The sequence below is a fragment of the Rattus norvegicus genome, chromosome 1 (assembly GCF_021556685.1).
Source record: "Rattus norvegicus strain SHRSP/BbbUtx chromosome 1, alternate assembly SHRSP_T2T, whole genome shotgun sequence".
In the NCBI taxonomy this organism is placed as follows: Eukaryota; Metazoa; Chordata; class Mammalia; order Rodentia; family Muridae; genus Rattus; species Rattus norvegicus.
This window is the reverse complement of record NC_141534.1, coordinates 120,821,993-120,841,916: the sequence shown is the minus strand read 5'-3', so window position 1 is coordinate 120,841,916 and position 19,924 is coordinate 120,821,993. Positions and strand designations below refer to the sequence as shown.

The 19,924-nt window shown below is 41.6% G+C and overlaps 1 protein-coding gene across 4 annotated transcripts in view; it reads right to left on the bottom strand.

Moving 5' to 3' along the window:
- Atp10a (ATPase phospholipid transporting 10A (putative)) overlaps nucleotides 1–19,924 on the bottom strand; it is a 173,662-nt gene that overhangs the window by 87,874 nt on the left and 65,864 nt on the right. For 3 of the 4 annotated variants that reach the window (NM_001439845.1, NM_001141935.3, NM_001439846.1), the window contains 1 exon segment: nucleotides 3,768–3,972. The exons of the other annotated variant lie outside the window; for it this stretch is intronic. In NM_001439845.1, coding sequence (NP_001426774.1) covers nucleotides 3,768–3,972 — 205 coding nt within the window. 4 annotated transcript variants of the gene reach the window in all.

Below are 19,924 nucleotides of genomic sequence, written 5' to 3'. Positions count from 1 at the left end.
AGCTCCTCTCTCTAGAAACGTCCCTTGATCGCTGAATATAAGCACTTTCTACAGTTTTAGGCCCTAACAGAAGCATCAGCTGGTGGATCTCTTTTTTACAGTCTCTCAACAGATGAACACTTCATCCACCTTGTATGTGTAGGAGAGGTGCTAAATTCTACTTTGTCAGTAGAGGGCGCTGGTAGAAGGTGGAGGAGTAAATGAGTAAATCCAGGTGAGAGGGAGGAGGGAGGGGAGAGAGAAAGAGAGGGGGTGGGGGACACTGTTCTGCCCACTTCAAGTCACTTAGCTACACTTTCTCCATGATTTATTACACAGTAACAAAACATAAAAACTTCTGTGGCTAGGCTCAAAGGCTAGGGCTTCTTGGTGTGACTGTCTAGAAAGCATCTGCCTGTCTTGATTATGGCCCACTGAAACTGCCAAGGCTGTCCAACTCAGGAACACACAGAGTGTGTTCCCCAGTGGCCAATGATTAGAGGGTCCCATGGTATTAAGCAAATTTCCAAGCTTGGCAGCTCTCTAAGATCTTCTGTGGTAGACTTCCAGTAAGTTCCAAAAGTATAGTTCCTCACTAGCCCTCCCAACTGCCACAGGCTACGGAAGTCCCCTGAGTAGAAGCCCGTGTCTTATCTTAGACCTTCTGATTGCAACAGCCACTTCTCTACCATCACTCATAGCTGCTTATGTCACACATTACGTTGGCTTCCTATGTGCTCTGGAGTTTTTGCTCCACGGCAGAATACCTGACCAGTGAGACAGGCATCCTGTGCTCCATTACTAGCACCACAAGAACACATGAAAATCCTTAATAGGCTTTCTCTGATGCAATCATGTATGACTTGTCTCCTGACTGGACTCTGATGACACAACTCATCTCAGGTGGAAACAGTCAGGTTGTTGATTATTAAAGAAATACAAACATAAAAACCTCTTCTGATTTAAGTTTTCCTGCACTCCACACCTTCCAATTTACTATCTATCAAATGGGTAAAATATTTGATTCTTGTATCAATCAAGATCTGGACCATTCTTCATCTTTCTATGACATAAGAACAAAACAAACAAGCAAGCAAGCAAAAGCACCTAATTACAGAGAACTTGCACTGTAATACTGCTATGAGAGGCTTGTCTTGTCAGTTGTTAGGCATTTCAAAGCTTTTACTTTCTGTAAAGAAAATAAATACATAAATTTCAGAACGAACAGTGTGAAAATAGTAATTATGGAAATGAAAAAATGCATCAATATGAAAACCCAAATGTGTATACATCTTCAAGAATTTTGCTGCTGTCCAAGAAACCATTACTAAAAAGTCAGAGTTCTCCAATTTGACTAGATTATGACTCAGTCCTATTTGCTTCCCCAAGTCTCCCTAGAGGGTGATAGAGAACAACCTCCTGTATTAGCTACTTTTCCTGCTCTGACAAGCACATGACAGACAGCAGCTTGAGGGTTTATTTCTGCACTTTCACAGACATAGTCTACCATGGCAGTCATGGCTATCATGACGGCAGACATGTGAAGCCGCTTAGTCACACACGACATCCGGAGTCAGGAAGTGGAACATGAAGGATGCCTGTGCTTAGCTTGCCTTCTCCTTTCTATTCAGTCCAGAATCCCAGGCCGGGGGATGGTGTTTCCCACAGTTAAGGTGGATCTCTCACTTCAGTGAACCACATAATCAATCCCTCACAGACAAGTACATGATGTGTGGGGAACTAACACTTTGTAGCAAAGGACACAAGACCCCTTCCCAGTTGTCAGTGTCTCACCAGGAGGAAGGAAGAGGCAGGATGGGGTACAAAGAGCAGCACAGAAGTACTGCAGTGCCTAGAGGATGAGGCAGACCTAAGTGAACAGGAGTGAGTGTCTGAGGTACAAGGTTTGTTTCCATGGAGATTCTCTATCCCATCAAATTAAAAAGATTCACCAACATAACAACTTTGAATCTTAAGCTTCCAACTTACACCTGACATTTTTATACAAAGCATGATGGCCCTACAAACTGTTGCAGTTGCTGCTTGAGAAATGAGAGGGGTTTAGGTGAGTTCAGAAGTTGGAAAATAAAAGACATGAGATGAATAAATTCTTTAGAGTTAGCTAAGGAGTCAGTCCTGTGACCATCCCTGCTACCATGTTAAACAGGAACACTACACTCTTGGTTCTGCATATCATCATCTTTCCCTCAACAACCAACAGGCTTGGTGATTTCCTGTCCTTGGATGAAAGAAGTGCTCCACTTAAACAGATGAATGTGTATGTTTGACTGGTTGTGTGTGTGTGTGTGTGTGTGTGTGTGTGTGTGTGTATGTATGTGTGTGTGTGTGTGTGTGGATGCATATGTAGTGCTCTAAATGTATATGTAAAAACATATATGTATATATGTTTAATGTATAAAGTTTTTCATGATTATTTTGTTTTTAATATTGACTTCTTACATAGCTTTCCATCTCCTGCCTCAGTTTCCATCAGCCCTGATTATAAACATGTACCATTATAATACAGTAATTTTAAAATTTTAAGTCTATGGTTTCATAAAATATATTTGGTAGAAATCAGAGAGGGTTTTTTTGTTTGTTGTTTGTTTGTTTGTTTGTTTTTGTTTCATAGTCAAATATAAATGAGGAATTGTGATTGAAACAAGAAAGAGCAGGACACTAGGCAAGGGCTTATAATGAAGTCACATCCATGGAGACAGCTGGCTCAAAAATTCCTGCCACAGGTCTGAGCATTAATCTCCCTTTGAGGCCTTCTCAGAGTGTGAAGTGGCATCTCTGCCAGCGATGGCAAGTGAAGTAAACTGCAAGACATTGCAAGAATGGGAGGCAGGGCTCCTAGACCCTCAGCAATCCTGATCAGAGAATCACTTCATCCACAATGCCTGCAGTGTCTTCCTTCAGATCTATAAACTATTAAACAAAGCCAGTCACTAAAACCAGCCCCGAGGACTCTGTTTCTAAGCCCTATCTACTGGAGAAATAGAATGACGCCATGTGACAGAAGAAATCTCCAATGACATCTCCTTTAAATGCAGGACTCACTTCCTTTGACTACTTTTCAAAGCATCCTCAGCATACGCAATGACCAGACCTGAAGGTGTGACTCAGACAAGCACTGTGGGATAGCGTAGATATGGTCAGGAGCAGGCTTTCTCACTTCCTTTTAGACACTTCCGATGTCTGGGGACTTGTGTGGCATTATTTCACCTGGTGTTTAGCAGTGGATGTCCCTGCACAGACTTAGAAATGGCAACCCTTTCTTAAGAACACCTGTGGGAAAACCCCTTGAGGATTCTGTATTTCTTAGCTTGTTTGTAGGTAAAACCTCCCTTCCTACTCCCCACTCAACCCCACTCTTAGCTGTTGGTTAACACATCTGAGGGAGAGCTCAACTTTGGAAGCCCTGAGGCTGAACTGAACAAGTCCTTTGAGGAGATAATGTTCCCAACCTACACAGGAACAGGCCGTGATTCTACTATACTGCCATTTGGTGACCTAGCACAATGACTCAGTAAACGTTGACTGTTTCAGAGTGTTCACTCACAATTCTTCAAAGAATAAATATCATTCTGAGAAATCCATTAAAGCATACACTGGAAATCACAGTCAGAAAAAGCCCTACCTCACAGGAACAGGTTAAGCATGGGCTTAGGCAGGAAAAAGGGCTATCAGACTCTCCATTACTAGGAAAATTGGTCCAGCCAAACAATAAAGGCTTTCAGGACAGACTGATGCCTGTGGTGCTCTTGAGAATGCAGACCACTTACAAGCTCCGAGAAGCCACGGACCACTTGCCGCCGCTTCAGGTTGGTCTCTCCATCCAGGTTAGCAGTCTCGATGTGGCACAACCCATCAGGGTCACTGGATGACAGCAGCAAAATGTCCGCAGGTATGATTTCATTGCAGCAAAGACGGACAAAGTCGCCCACTCGGATTTCTTTCCAGTATCGATTCACATACTTCTTTTCTTCCCTAGTGAGAGACTTTGATTAACATGGTTGACAAGATCCAACTGTGCTGAATTTGGCCGATGAGTAACTTGAGAATCATTTAAAAACTATTTCTATGTTTTCACTATAAAACATTATTTAAAGAAAAACAAAAACAAGATTAAGGCTATGAATGCATATCACTCTATTTGAAATGGTCAGAATAGACAGAACTAGAGGGACGGATAATAGAAAGCTATTGTGCTTGGATGGTAAGGGTGATGGAGACTGACTGCTTATGGAGCAAGGAGGGTGCTTTCGGGCTGACAAAATGGTCAGGAGCTGGACAATGATATGGGAGCTCAATACTGTGGAGACCATAAATGCCATGGGCTTCTTTCCTTGAAAATAGTCAAAATGACTACTCCCAGACCCCAAAGTACAGAAAGCAAGGATTCATACAGATCATCAATGTTCATATGACAACAACCACAATGTCAAATCAACCCCTTCCTCCCACTGATGGACAGGCAGACAAATACAGTACACATACAGTGGATATTACCCATTACTTAAGAAAGAAACCTAGAATGCAGGTGAACCTTGAAGATGCTATGCTAAGTGAAGTGAGGATTCTCAAAAGGCCTATCTCATGGCTCCGCTCATGCGGGACCTAAAACTATACAGAGGAAGAAAGAGGTTAGAGTTATCAAAGGCTGCGGGAGGAGAAAAAATATTTCTTCATGAATATAGTTGCTACCTGATGATGGTAAAGTTATGGAAATACTGGTGATGTTTTAACTGCACAGCATCATTAATTATACACTTACACACTTAAAATAGTTACAATGGCCACTTTTTTTGTAATTTCAGAAATATAACTTAATTGTAATGGCAATCTTTATGTTATGTTTATAACTTTAAAGCCTGTGAAACTAGAATAATATGGCATAAGTTTAACAAGACATTGGGTGGTTTAGAGCTCTTGCAGGACTGGGGAGGACCTCTGATCAATGCCACAACTCAGTGTCTGGTCTGCAAAATGAACATTAGACCAGATCCATCCTCCGCACTGACCCAAGAAGAATCCCATGATGCCAGCTACAGTCACCAACCTCTGTACCCTTCAGAATGCCCTCACTAGGTCATTCATATGAATTTCTAATCCAATACAAGTGTCACTTTTAACAGTTTCCTGGATGTTAGATATAGAGGGTAGAGAGCTGGCTGTGAATATTTTCAATTGTCTTAAATTCCACACTGGATTTGAGGATATCTCCACAAACTTCAAGGGCTTCCTGCTCTAGGTGCCACTTTTGGCTTCTCCCGTGAGTCCCTTCCCTGTCTCTCTCGTCTTATCTCTCTCTGTCTCGATCACTCTCTTCATACAGAGGTTGTGTTGCCCAAGCTGGTCTCAAACTTCTGGACTCAAATGACCCTACCCCAGAAATTCAAGTAGCAGTTACACACCACACCCTTGACTATTCTTCCATCTTCAGCCTCTATTTTCCTATGTTTTATTACTTCAAGATCCACCAAACCAACTATGCGCAAAGTACACACTGACCATTATAAAATAAGATTTAAATGTAGCTCCTATCCTAGAATATAAACACAAAGACAGACACAACTATTAGAGAGCACCCTGTGTGCTGTAACAATCAAGTCCATATAGTTGACCAAACACCCCATACAACAAAACATGCTTCCTTCTGTGTCCACTGTAATGGTCATATAGACTTACTATGTTTAGCCAGGGAACTATATGGCCCACTGATCACACTAAGATTCCCGTTGCCCTTCTCCACCCCACCCAGAGATTTGTAGCTCTAACAGAGCACGTAGAAATAACACTCCATCACACGTACTGCTTGCTGATTACTAGTCTGGTTGTTTCCAAACTTAGAAAAATATGAACATGATGTCAAATATATTAGACGTTAGGCATACTTATAATTCCATTTCCAAAGGTCAAAGGCCAAACCCTGAGTTTATATCATTAGAAGCATTTGCCTCTAATTTCTCTCTCTAACTTTCTAAAAAAAAAAAAAAGAGTGCATAGTAATTTAAAGATCCAGTCCTTTTGGAAAACATTTTTCATTACAAAGAATGGCAATAGATGTCCTCAAGTTCATGGATAAAGCTTTGGTCCAATGGAACCCCCGTATGGATGTCATAGAGCTTCTGTAGTACAGCGATGACAGGAAACAGGAATGCTTAGCACCCCATCCCTGGTAAGTCTGTACACAGAATCAAAACTTAGAAAGCTTAGCTTGCCTCCCCAGTTAGAGCTCACTTTTAGAACAGTACTTGAGAGGAGCATGTACATCCTGAAGGTGATTCCCTAACATAGCTAACCAACAGCGGCATTATGCAAAAATCCCAAGGCGAGTCTTCAATGAGTCACAGGACAGGCTGTAACCGAGAGCAGCATCCCTTCTGTAGGATACCTGAAAAAATAAGATTCTGAGGAAAGGTCCAGGTGCAGGTGGAGGAGTTCCTATCTTGGACAGATGCTGTGAAACCAGAAGTTGGGAATTATTTGTAAAATAAGAGTACATATTGCCACAACAGGTCAAGGATTCCTCAAGTTGTATTCTTTTCATGATAAATGTCTGCGCACGTATGCTTATATGCAATACATACAAGTCCCACTTATGGGAACAATAATAGAGGCTGCCCACTTCTCTTCAGTCTTTCTTTTTAATCATGGGCTGAATTGTGTTCCACCAAATTTTTATGTTCAAGTCCTAACTCCTACTACCTAAGACAGTATTTGGAGACAGGGTCTTTCTAGAAAAGTAAATCTCAACTTGTAGGTTGCAACTCTTTTGGCAGACTTCTATCTACATCACAATTTGTAACAGTAGCAAAATTACAGTTATGAAATAGCAACGAAAATAATTTTCTGGTTGAGCCACCACAACACAAGGAACTGTATTAACAGGTCACAGGATTAGAAGGTTGAGAACCACTGCTCTAGGGAAAATTGAATGAAAGCGGTGTCCTAACTATTCTAGTCTGAGTTGTGCCCTTATGACAACGGAAGAGATATCCGAGATGTCCACACAAAACGAATGTAAGAACACCTGTTAGATGGCCATTTACAGACTAAGGACACATGAGTCCTAAGGATCTAGAACAGAATATTGGCCATGGCAGCCCACATAGGTTAATACAGCACATAACTATTTCAACAAGGTCTGCTTAGTGCCAGACCTCTGCAACAGTGAGCTACAAGGTTATCATCACATAATGACAAGAAAGCTGTGTAGCACCGTAGTGTCACACATGACTTTATGTCTGCAGTGATCCTGGTACAAACAAAGCTGCTGTACTGCAAGCTGTATTTAGCACAGCAGAGACAACCATGTACAAGATATGAAGTTAGATGATGAGTGATGATGTCACTGGCTTGTATGTTTACTCCACTATATATTTTATGTTTTCCTTTTTTCCCCCTAGTGCTGGGGAACCAAGCTGCTCTACTACAGAGCTAAACCTCTTATGATAATTTTAACGCACACGTCCACTTATAAATAATGTTTACTGTAAAGCAGTGAGCTGCTTCCTCTGGGAGGAGATTCGTGCACCCATGGTTACCTGTGTCTCTTGATTGAATCAAGAGACCACACGGAGTGACCAGCATATAAGACTTTGTAACTGTGTGAACTGCTCTGAATGTTCCCACAAAACAAGATGGCCTGATGATGCCTGTGTGAGAAAGCATCCCCACTGCTAGGCACTGTATGACTACTACCTCTCTTGGGACTGTGAATCTTATGTATCTAGCTAGGAATAGTTCACAGGCTGAATTACCAGAAAGGGTGAGTAGAGGAAGGAGGTTGGGTGAGCGCAACACACTGTGATTTATCCATGTTTGTGCTCTACGAACCAGGGCACAGGCCTGTAGAATAGGCAGAAGTAAATTCACCCGACACACAGTGAGGCTTTGGCCAGGTGATCTACTTGGGATTACCTCCACTCTTCTCAGGCTTCTGTATTCAGTGCTCAAGTGGCTACACATTTAACTATTATTCTACAGGGGGAGCATCCCAGGAGTCATACTCCATTCTCTGCAGATATCTTCAGTCTAGCCCAACCAAAAAAAGCTACTCTTTTCCAGGATACCTTCGGTCACCTCAGATACATGGTTGCACTTTCTACAGCAACAGAACTGTGTTGGTGCTGTAGATCAGTGGTAAAGAATATGTCAAGCCTGTATTAGTTCCTGGGTTTGATCCTAACCCACATAGAAAGATAGATGGATGGATGGATGGATGGACGGACGGACGGACGGATGGACGGATGGATGGATGGATGGGCGGATGGATGCATACAGACATACATGAATACAGAAAGTAATAAAACAAGCAAGCAGCAACCAAGAAAGAAAGCAACCAAGAAAGAAATTAAGAAAAAAAGAAAGGAAGAAAGGAAGAAAGGAAAGGAAGAAAGGAAGGAAGAAAGAAAGAAAGAAAGAAAGAGAGAAAGAAAGAAAGAAAAAGAAAGAAAGAAGAGAAATAAATAGGGTTTACAGCAATCTAGTCCTCAATACAGCAGATGACCTTATAACAATTATAGAAGTGACACTTTTTAAAAATACCACCATATTGAATTATCTTTTAGGACAGATACTACTGCTATGTGCAGGAGATTCCAAGATGACTCAAAGACTCATAACACTGATAAACAGGATCCTCCATGGCTTCTGTGAGTGAGATGGAGTCAGTCATGGAACCCAGATGACCAATCATTGTGTTATAAGCTGACACATGGGGCAACTTCAAGAGTGTCATGATTCATGCGTCTGATGTCAGAGACGAGGATGTGTACAAGAGCAAAGAAGGGGTCCCATGGCCAGAATTTGAGTGTGCAGCCCTCACCTATTACCCAGAAAAACTAAGACTGTCTTACTTACTATTTTGTTGCTATAAGTGAATACCAGAGACTGGACAATATACAAATCAAATGGCCACAGTTATGAAAAGTAGGAGGTTCAAAGCCAACAGGCAATGTTGGTGAGTGATGTCTTTGCAGGTAGGAAACTTGCAGACATACAAGGCAGCACAAGTTATGTGAAAGGGCTACAGGGATTGGAGCCAAACTGGTTTTTGTGACAGAGACAGTCTTGAAATAACCCAGCACTTCCTTATTCAGTGGAAGAATTAATAGATCAGTGTCCCATCTCTTAGTCACTTACAATGAGGATTAAATTTTCTTATAAGTTTTTATGGGGTCATTCTAATTATAGCCCAGACCTACCCAATGGAAAGAGGTGGACAAGACTACCTTCTCCTAAATACAGAAGACTTGGAACCTTCTATTGAGGACAGCTGATAACTTTGCCTAGCAAGACTCAAAGCAGACAATCCCGCTAATCCCTGCTGGCCATAGAAAGTGTGATGTTTGATTGATTGCTGTTTAGCAGCTTCTATGTGTGATTTTTATTACACAGCCATAAAACCAACACATGTCATCTCTAACTCCTACACTAAGACCAGGGCCCTCCATCACCCCCACCACCACCTCCCTTCCTCTCTGCTCTCTCTTCCTCCTACTCCATTTTCTCCCTTCTTTTCTCCTCTTCTCTCTCCCAGGCAGCCCCACAGTCTATATAAACCAGGCAGTAAAAAAGAAATATGCCCAGCACTTAGTTTTACAATGTCCATGCCAAAGAAAGAACTACCTCATGAAAAGGAAGTGTTGTTCACCAGAGGGTGAAATGACATATAAACAAAGGAACTTGACAGTGTACATACAGCCTTGAAGCATGAGCTGGGATGTGGTCACACATCATAAATCAAAGTCACTCAAGAGGAATAACAACCAACTTTTCTATTAGCTGGGTTCACCACTCAAGATTCAAGAGGAGACGAACCTAAAACTGTCAGTCCAAGAAGAGTTCAGAGAGCAATTATAAGAGAGAATAGGCGTGTGGTTCTTGAGACTTACCAACTACCAGTGGCTGGAGAGGTCATAGACCCTAGAAAAGTGATTCTCAACCTTTCTAATGCTGTAACCCTTTAATAACCTCATATTCTGGTGAGCCCCAAGCAAAAGATTACTTTCATGAATACTTCATAACTGTAATTTTGCTACTGTAATGAAATATAATATAAATATGTTTTCTGATGGTCTTAAATAATGACCTCTGTTAAAGGGTCTTTCAATTAACTTCTCCTTCAATGAGTTTGTGACCCACAGGTTGAGAACCACTGCACTAGAGGATAACTTTCTGTCCCCTTTCTAAACCAATTTCCTTTCTAACTATTCTAAATACTTACTGTTCTACCTACAGATAAGTGTAGCTCTCAGCCCTCATCAAATACTCCTCTTTTTAAAACAAATGGAGACCATTACAGAAAACAAATAGAGACCATTACAGAATGAGTCTCACCAGACTGTGCAGAATAAGTAGCTGTGGTATGTTCAGCACCAACTGATATATTTACTATGCAATCTTTACATATAAGTCTCAAGGCTTATTGGAAATGAGGTGTAAATATCGTAAGTCAGAGGACCGAGATACCTGCAGCAAAACAGTGGTATCTGAATAGGATAAGGAAATTGGCATCCATTACATCTTAATAACATGGATGTCTAAGGGAGACCTGCATAATGACAGCACCAGAAGGAATGCTGAAGTTGGGAGAGATCTCACAGGAGCTACAAGCAGTGACAGCTGAAAAGCTGAAAGACAAATTCAATTTTCTCCAGTGGTGAGCTCCCTGATAGGTTATTAGCCAATCCCAAGTAATCATCCCTAAACACATGTATATAGGAGCAAAGCTAAATGGGGTCAGTGATTGGTTGGTTTTGGGTGGGTGGGTGTGTGTGTGTGTGTGTGTGTGTGTGTGCATGTATGTAACAATAATGAGATCATGAATCTGAGGGATAACAAGAGGAGTCGGTGTAATAGGAGGAGTGAAAATTAAATAAATATAGTACTCATGTATAAAATTCTAAAACAAATTAAATAAGAAGTATAGTACTAAAAATAAGAAACAAAGAAGAAAATAGTAAAAGAATGTCTTATGCTTATAAGCATAAGCAAGTTCTGTCACCCTCAGAATGGGACAGAAATGTGGCCTGGTCAGCCACAGATCACCTGTGTCCCTGCGACATCACCATTCAGCCTCTGTTTGCTCAGCTAGAAAGTGAAGGTGCTCAACAGAAATGAGGGAATCTGAGGTTTCTGCAGTTTTGTTCAGGAGAAAAGTTATTAACCCTTTACAACCCAGCACATGTTGCTTTCTGTTGTCATCTGAACTTTGTCTATCATAGATACTCCAAAGGTGAAGGAATCTGGTATAAGAATTAGAATGACCAAGTTCACTTCATGCTCTCCTAACTCATTATTTTGATAAAAGTTTAAGCTTGACTAAAACTGCTTTATTTACGAAAATCATAGTTTGAAAACTATTAAAAGTAATGTAGAATTTAAAGGAATTGCTCTATCTAGCTAAAAATCACTTTTTTTAGGCCAGGAAACTGATATTACTCCTTTGTAGTTCTTCATAACTTGAAGATTTAAGCATTGATTAAAAACATATATATCATGATTTCCACTTAGTATATAATTCTCCTGGCTCTCCAGTGTCTCCATGGTGAGAGAGATGGTCTCTATTGTGCATCTAAAGTAGAGAAGATCTACTTCTAGAATGGAGCATGGAGGAAACTCTAGGAAAAAGTGAGTGATGGTTCATCTTCATTGTCATTATAACTGGGTTTCGAAATACCCAGGAGACACACCTCTGTGTCAATGGATGTTTAACTGATGTGGGAAGACTGGCACCATTCCGTGGACTGTAGTGACAGACCAAATAAACTGAAAACTTCAGAAGGCAGAACCACCAATCATGCCTCTGTACTTGCTGTCTGTGGACACAACATGACCAGCTGCCTCATGCCTCTGCTGCTACAATAGACTATACCCTCAAATGGTGAGCTACAATCAGCTCTTTCTTCTTTTCACTGCTCTTAACTGGTGTTTATTACAGAAATGAGAGAAGTAACTAATACGGAAAATAAAGTCTACTCTTCTATTTAAGTGCATTGCTCTCAAGAGGATTTACATTTAGGCTATTTGCCCTCAGAAGTAAAAGAATAAAGGGTTTGTTTTGTTTTGCTTTGCTTTGATTTGCTTTGCTTTGCTTTGTTAGGAGAAGACAGAATCTGGTGTTTCTCACAACCAGCTAATACCTTGGTGGCCTATTGCTGTTCCATGTCCACAAATAGTCATTGTAATTATTCAAATTGTCATTACTCTTGTGCCCAGCATGGCCTCTGAATTTGTAAATGTAATGGTTTCATCTGTAAGTTTTTCTACGCTTCACAAGAAGCTGTGGAAATAAAAAGCACAATCACGTCTGACTTGGCAGTCAGTCTTCTTCACAGCAATCATGCTGCTGTAAGCACAAAGTGCCGTGAGCTTTAGCAATGCCATGCTGTCCATGCTTCTGAGAATGCCCATAAATATTACATGGTACTACACATGCCCGTGCATGTCTCTTCCAAGATCCTCAAAAAGATTCTGGGGAGGGGCAGGGACAGGCAGAGGTGAGGCTTGATCCCAGAGTTAGGGAATGTTGAGAGGACAGACAGCAGCAGAGAAAAATGAAAGGCCAAAGGCTGGTTCACTGGGAGGCTTAGACTGTGGGCAGCTGGAAGGTCATACACCATCAAATGAAGCCAGATGGATGAAGAATATGCCCATATTTGGAAGGTGAGCATAGGGGTCCATGGCACCTACCCATGTCCTGTGGGCACTGAAAGCAAGAGACTAGAATGCTGTGTGTTCTGCATAAAAATCCTGCCTTATCCTTCCATGCTGAGAGAATACAGCTGCAAAACAGTCCTGGAATGTGTGCATGGAGTTGCCACATCCTCTAGTGTTTGGAAACTGTAGCTCCCAGTGACTCACCCATGAACACACAGGGTCATCTTTGCAAACATCTGGCATGCATTCATCTTCCCAGAGACTTACGCAGCACTCAAATACATCAGACTGCTTAGACACAACTGCTCTTCAGAAACAGCCTTCTGGACAAGGGACATGGATACTACAGCGTGACCAGTGCTTTTATTTGGTGTCTACGGCAAACACCAGCTGGTCTAGATGTTTTACATCGTAGCTTCTCTCAGCACTTTGACTCCATCATCTTAGTACTAGTAGGATTTACAACAAAAAAATGATCACTGCAACCTCCACACCACACCAGATGAAGTCACCACACAGCGCACTCTCCAGCCTGCATCTTAGGAAACCCTCTTTTGTTCCTAACAATGATTTTAAAGAGACTGAGCAGTCCATTGTAGAAACGCATGATACTCTGGGATTCAAGACGTGGAAGGAGGTTTGACCTTAAAAGCACATCTGATCTGGTGGCCTAAAGAAGGGATGTCTCACATAGACTTTGGAAAATGCTGAATAAGAAATCTACCTTCCCTGCCCATTTGAAATTGTGTAGCCAGAGACAGGTCTGTAGGCTGAGAATGCATATTCTAATGCATGCTAAAGAAATGAAGGCAGCTGGAGCAAACATCGAAGGGCTTGAGAGGCACAGAACAGCAACTCTAGTTCACTTTGTCAAAATGCCTACACATTTGTAAACAGAGGGACCTCATCCAACATCAAAAGACAAAATTAGAGTTTGTGTTACAAATTGGCACATGCACCCTAAATAGGCCTGAGCAGACTGAGAGAAAAGCCATTATTCCTAGGACCATATGTGTCCAGAACCATCTGAGCTGTGGTTATAGAAGGACAGTCTTCCACTGTGGCCTCCTATCTGGGCACTTCCCTCTGGGGTTCTCTCTGACATGCAAGCTGTTTTGTTTTGTTTTGTTTTTTCTCCTGAGTGACATCTCTGAGCACTGCTCCCTCCTTAGACAAATCAAACCTCATTGCAGAAGAAGCCACAGACCTAAGGTTTGTGTCCCGTGTGGTACAAAGTCACTCTACATATCCTAACAAGATACTTCCGCAAAGCCACTGACTTTGGCGTGATCAACTGTTGCTAATGATGCCTCTCATCTGGCCAGTGCTTTCATTTAAGGTCACACAGCCAGGTGCACGCACATTCTCTTCTGAGATGTGACTCATCCCCAGAACCAGGCTTTCGTTTCTGAATGCCTCAGCTTCCTGATCTATAAAAGAGGAGTCTAAGCTAGTTCGGTCTCCCAGCGAGCCTGCCCCTTCACACAAGGCTTCCCATAACTCTTTACCCCTGCTATACGCACTTTACCCTCTCTTGGCACCTGACAGCTGGACCTTGCAGGCTACTTTGTGTGTGACTTTTCCCCAGTGTTGCCTTTGAAGCAAGTGTTTTCATTTTAACTAATAAGGTCAGGTGAGCCAGGAGTTACTTCTTACAGTTAATTGTGGTATGAAATGAAAACAAAGACTGGCCCATTTTTAACGAGAAAGACACTGCAATTGTTCACAAGATTTCAATGAAATAAAACACAGAGGCACAACTTCAACATAATCATATAAACCTGACTACATTGTTAGGGTCTTCTCTTTCTCCAATTTAATTACAATCCCTATAACAGCAGAGGTCTTTTATAGACAACACGTTGGCTTCTGGTCTCTGTCAGCTTATATTTCCTGCTAAGACATACTGCTAAGACACAGTGAGCACATTACCATTAAAGTGGTTAATTTGTAAAACCAAAAGAAATGCAGTTGGCCAAGCATGCCTGGATGTGTCCATGTGTCCTGTTTTAAAAGCAGTCAGGGGCTGGAGAGATGGCTCAGCGATTAAGAGCACCTGACTGCTCTTCCAAAGGTCATGAGTTCAATTCCCAGCAACCACATGGTGGCTCACAACCATCTGTAAAGAGATCTGGTGTATCTGAAGACAGCTACAGTGTACTTATATATAATAAATCTTAAAAAAAAAAAAAGAAAACGTTAAAAGCAGTCAGACGTGTTTTATGTACTCTAAAGTTCATCACGGTCCAGTAAATGTAAAGGTAAATCAACTAGTGAGGTCCACAGAAGATTCATCTAAGAAAATGAGAAGCACACAGAACTGAGCCCACCACTCAAATCAACTCCTCTGATCCCAAGCACCCTGAAACTGACTGGTACTTTGGCTTACAGAGAGAAGTCTTTTTGCAAGAAATATAAAAATTTTTTAAAAAGCCAATGACTGCAGAATGTGAGGAAAGGAAATAAATGCTTACGAAAAAGCCACAGGTGGGGTCATAGAGATTTACTCCAGGAGACAGACTGCCAGTAGACATTTCAGAACCTAACAATCCATTACAGGATGTGAAAACTGCTGCAGAGTTCAATTCACCCTGGATGTTGAGGTTTTAGAGACCCACAGAATATACAAGTACAATCACCTCCTCCTCATCAGGCTTCACCTGCTGACCCTGATGAAAAAGTATACCCACTATCTCCCAATTTGGAATCTTAGTCTGCTCCCACATAAAACTGTCTTTGCTCTATTTCAAGTCTGTCCGTGATCTTTTGGTTTACAGAGTCTCCTAAAATAAGTAGTGAGACGGCATCCTATGATTGGAATAGGGAATCCTCTCGTGGGACTTGTTTTTCAGGTGATGGAGAGACAGACAAGTATATGTATACATGCATGTGTACCTGTGTTTAAAAGAAGAAAATAGAGAAGCAAGAAAGCAGAGATAGATGGAGTCTGAAAGAAACAGAAATTTACACTTTTAAAATTATCTAAATGTTATATACCCTGTTTACTCAACAAACAGGGAAACAGAAAGCCCAGAATAAGAGATAAGAGCTTTAAAGGGTTTCACAGTCTCAACACCACTGACATTCTGAGCTGGGCAGGTTTCCTTCACTTTCCACTCCCCCAGTATTGGATATTGAGCTCAGGACTCACACACACTAAACAGGTACTCTACTACTGAGAGATAGCCTTGCTTTCTACTTCTTTTTTCTTAGTTTTGTGACAGGGTCTCAGTAAGTTGCCCAGGCTATCTTTGAACTTGCCAAATTACTTCCTGGGCCTCCCCAGGAGCTGGAAGCCAAGAAGTAGTTGACTATAGAAAGGTGTCTTCATATCACAGGACACCGAATAGTACTCAAATAGCATTCAAAAGATACCAGCACCCTTCCTCCTGACTAGAGAAGTCAGCTGTAGAAATTGTCAAAAAGCTTCCTGGGCATCAGAATCAGCCCTGCTTGAGAGGCGTTGCACTGGTGCACCCACGAAAATATTCTAGAAAATGAATTATTAAGTAAACATTTCGTGGTGCAACATATTTTAAAAATCACTTAGGTGCGAACTCATCACTGAAACAGAATGGGCAAAATCCAAAGCAGAATCCTGAGCCAAATGTGTTATGTAACACCCAGGATGGCTGTTCCTTCTACCACAGCTCAAACATCTGCTCTTTCAGCACCATGTGCTAACTGATTCAGAAGCTGACATGAAGTCAGAGGCAGCGAAAGATGACGCTGGGGGTGGCTCTTCTGAACCGAGCCTTCCTAAACTACTAAAAATACCATCGGCTAAATTATCAGCATGAAGTGTACTTTCTGATCTCACAGAAAAGTTGATCTCACAAAAGTAGAGAAGGGGGAAAAAACAAAACAAAACACAAAAACCAGACAACACCAGATGAAGAAAGGAGGGGAGCTCAGCGAGGCAGAGAAGAAAGCAGAGGACACAAGTCAGTTAGGAGGTTGGAGGAGGAGGAGTTTGGTAGATATGTGCTAAGTTACAGTCAGACCAGAGAAGTGAACTCTGTCTTGTACTACATAGCTGCATGACTCTGGATAACAATGGCATACACTTCAAGACAACCAGGAGAATAGACTGAACTTTTCACCACAAAGTTTCATTCATATGCTCCTTCTGACTGGACATTACATAATACATTCATTGTCAAAACATCAGATGGTACCCTGTAAATAGGTACAACTTTGGCATGCCAATTAAAGATAACTAAGTAAAAACAAAGACAAAAAATACTTCCTAAATTTTCTATTACATGTGTCCTAAACGCAACACATCAAGATGAATGGAATAGCTGAGCATGGAACCACACACATCTACTGTCGAGCGATGGGGAACTAAGCACACACATCTACTGTCGAGCGATGGGGAACTAAGCACACACATCTACTGTCGAGCGATGGGGAACTAAGCACACACATCTACTGTCGAGCAATGGGGAACTAAGCACACACATCTACTGTTGAGCAATGGGGAACTAAGCCACGAGGCTATTGAGTCTGAGCTCAGCTTAGGCTACTGGACAAGACCAAGCTCAATAAATAAATAAATAAATAAATAAATAAATAAAATAATGGGAAATACTGGCTACTCCAAGGTAAAGTCAGAAAGCTCTGTGCAATGTCCTAGCAGAGATCAAGCAGACATGAAGCCCCTTGGCTTCTTTGGTAGCCTATAATAGGCCAAGTTTCACAGTCCAAGAAGAGGACAGACTGAACTATTTAAAGAGAACAATTATGCATGCTAATATGACACTGAATCCTCATGATAAATAACTTTTTCCCAGCCCAGAAGAGCAAAATGATACCTGAATCAAGATTGGAATACAAACTCTGTGAGTATTAGAACACTTTTGGACGGTTGTTTCTAAGGTGGTCATTCTTTTGATAGTAAGGAATTTTCAAAAGCACACTAGGTCCTTGGCATCCACAGGGACGTAGCCAGGACTTCACTTGGATATTCAAATCCATATGAACTGAATTCACCTGCACAGCTCCTCTTTTCTTATGTTTTGCTTTGTTCCTTTCTTGACCACCTGACCTGTGGGAGCATTTACATGTAAACTAGAAATCTTTCTCTGTCTTTTCCCTTGTGGAAATTTTCCCATCAAACTATGATATGGTTCCTATTTCTCTCCCTCCCCTCCCCCAACACTTCTCTTGCGCTTTGTGCCTGTGGTATGACGCATGGCTTTACATTTGTAGATCATTAAATACACCTGATACCTCCAGGAGACCTCTAGAAGCATCTGGTGATGGGGGTGTTTCCTTGTTTACTTTATTGTGAGGTGAGTAGAGTATTTTCCTTAAACAGTTTAAATGTTCAAATCATCTGATACTCGTTTTCTATACTATAACTTGAGTGAGGGTCTATATTACTTTTCTTATTATGACCAAATATCTGAGAAGCAGCAGCTAAAGGAAGAAAGGATTTTTTTTTAATCCATGAAAAGGATACAGCCATCATGGTGGGGAAACGACCTAAAGGGTAAAATGTGTGAGGTAGCAGGCTACATCATGTCCACAGTCTGGGTGCAGAGGGAGGGAAAACAGAAAGTGGGACTGAACTATATAATCATCCCAGGCCTGCCCCACAGTAGCCTACTTTCTCCAGTGAGGTTCCACCTAGTAAAGGTTCCAAAAGAGGACCATCAGCTGATGACCAGGTCTTCAAAAATGCAAACCTCTTGAGCACATTTCACATTCAAACCACACCCTCTGCTCTGTGTAGAATGGTTGGGCTTGACTACTGTATTCTAGCAATCTCTCTGTTTTCTCATGTCAACACCACACTTGTCTGACCGGAATAGGGAAGAACTTTCCTGCAAACTTACCAAGGTATCCTCTCCCTCTGGGTAAGAGAAGCTTCAAGGCTGTGCCCGTGAGACTCAGAGCATGTGATGGGTGAGCTCCTACATTGTTTGCTTTGGAATACTTGTGAGTCACAATGTCTGATGCAAAAATTGTTTCTTGTCTTTTAAACATCTTGGTAATACAACTCTCTCGGTGGAACCAGACAGAATATATACAGGCTTGCTGCTATTCTTCCACAAAAGCATTCCTTCCAATTGACCCCATCCAACACCACTCTCAGTCCTACCTTCTCCCCGCAATCAAGAACTAGATATCATAAAAGCAAACTCTTTTCCACGACAACAAAAAGCTTTCTAAAAATGTCACCAGAGCAACTTTTCCCAGTAACATACTCATTGCAAATGTCCTAAATCATGACAAGCTGTATGTACACTTCTCATCACTCAAGGTCTATAACGAAGCACTGTCATGTCTTGATGGATGCAGACACTTGAATAGAAGGGCTGTCACATATGAATTGAAATGTGCTGCTAATATACAATTCCTTCTGCTCCCACTTGTGGAGTGACAAGACATCTCTGTAAATTCCCATGTAGGGCCAAGGAAAATGATATATGGTCTTACTCTTGTTCACTCCTTAAAATATACTCTGTAGTTTATTGGGGATGAGGCTGAAGATAGTTGGGACTGGGGATGTAATTTACTCAGAGGACACAGCATTCTAAATTTTTGGGGGGGCTGGAGTTTTTTTGTTGTTATCATTTGTTTTTGTTTGTTTGTTTGTTTCTTAATAGAAGTCTTCTGGGTCCTTGTATAGCTTCCAGGGACTTGGAACGGACTAGGACAATGAGGGAGTAGAGAGACGGAGACAGAGAGAGAAGCTTATCTATGTTCCCCACTGAACAAACAACAGCATCCTGAAAGCTCAGTGTGTTTATTATATAGAGTTGAACAAGGTAGGCAGGACTATTGCACACAGCAGAATGAGAAGGTAGAGAAACAAAGAAACAGAGAAACCAGGTTAGTATATACAGAAGAGTCAAGGAGGCTGGGTTATTACATAAAGGTAGATCAAGAAGGCAGGGTTATTATGCGCAGAAAAGCAAGGAGGCATAGTTGTTATACACAGCTGGATCAGCAAGGTAGGTTTAGTTAGTCTCAGTAGGAGCAGTCTCTGTGAAGGAGCAGTTTGTATTCCATTAACATACCAGAGGGGAAAAGCTACGGAGTACGTATTCTGCATGGGCTACAATATCCACACATGGACAAGAAGGGAAGGCATTGCTGTTGTCCTCTGAGTTTCACCCCCAGAGAGAAAGTTTTGCCATGTCCTCCATGGGTCTGATCCTGGATATGGCTGTGCTGACTCGGGACTGCACTCAGGCTTCTTCCTCTCCTTACGTAGGTCCAGCAATGTAACTGTTGCACTTACCCCTCATACTGATTTTAG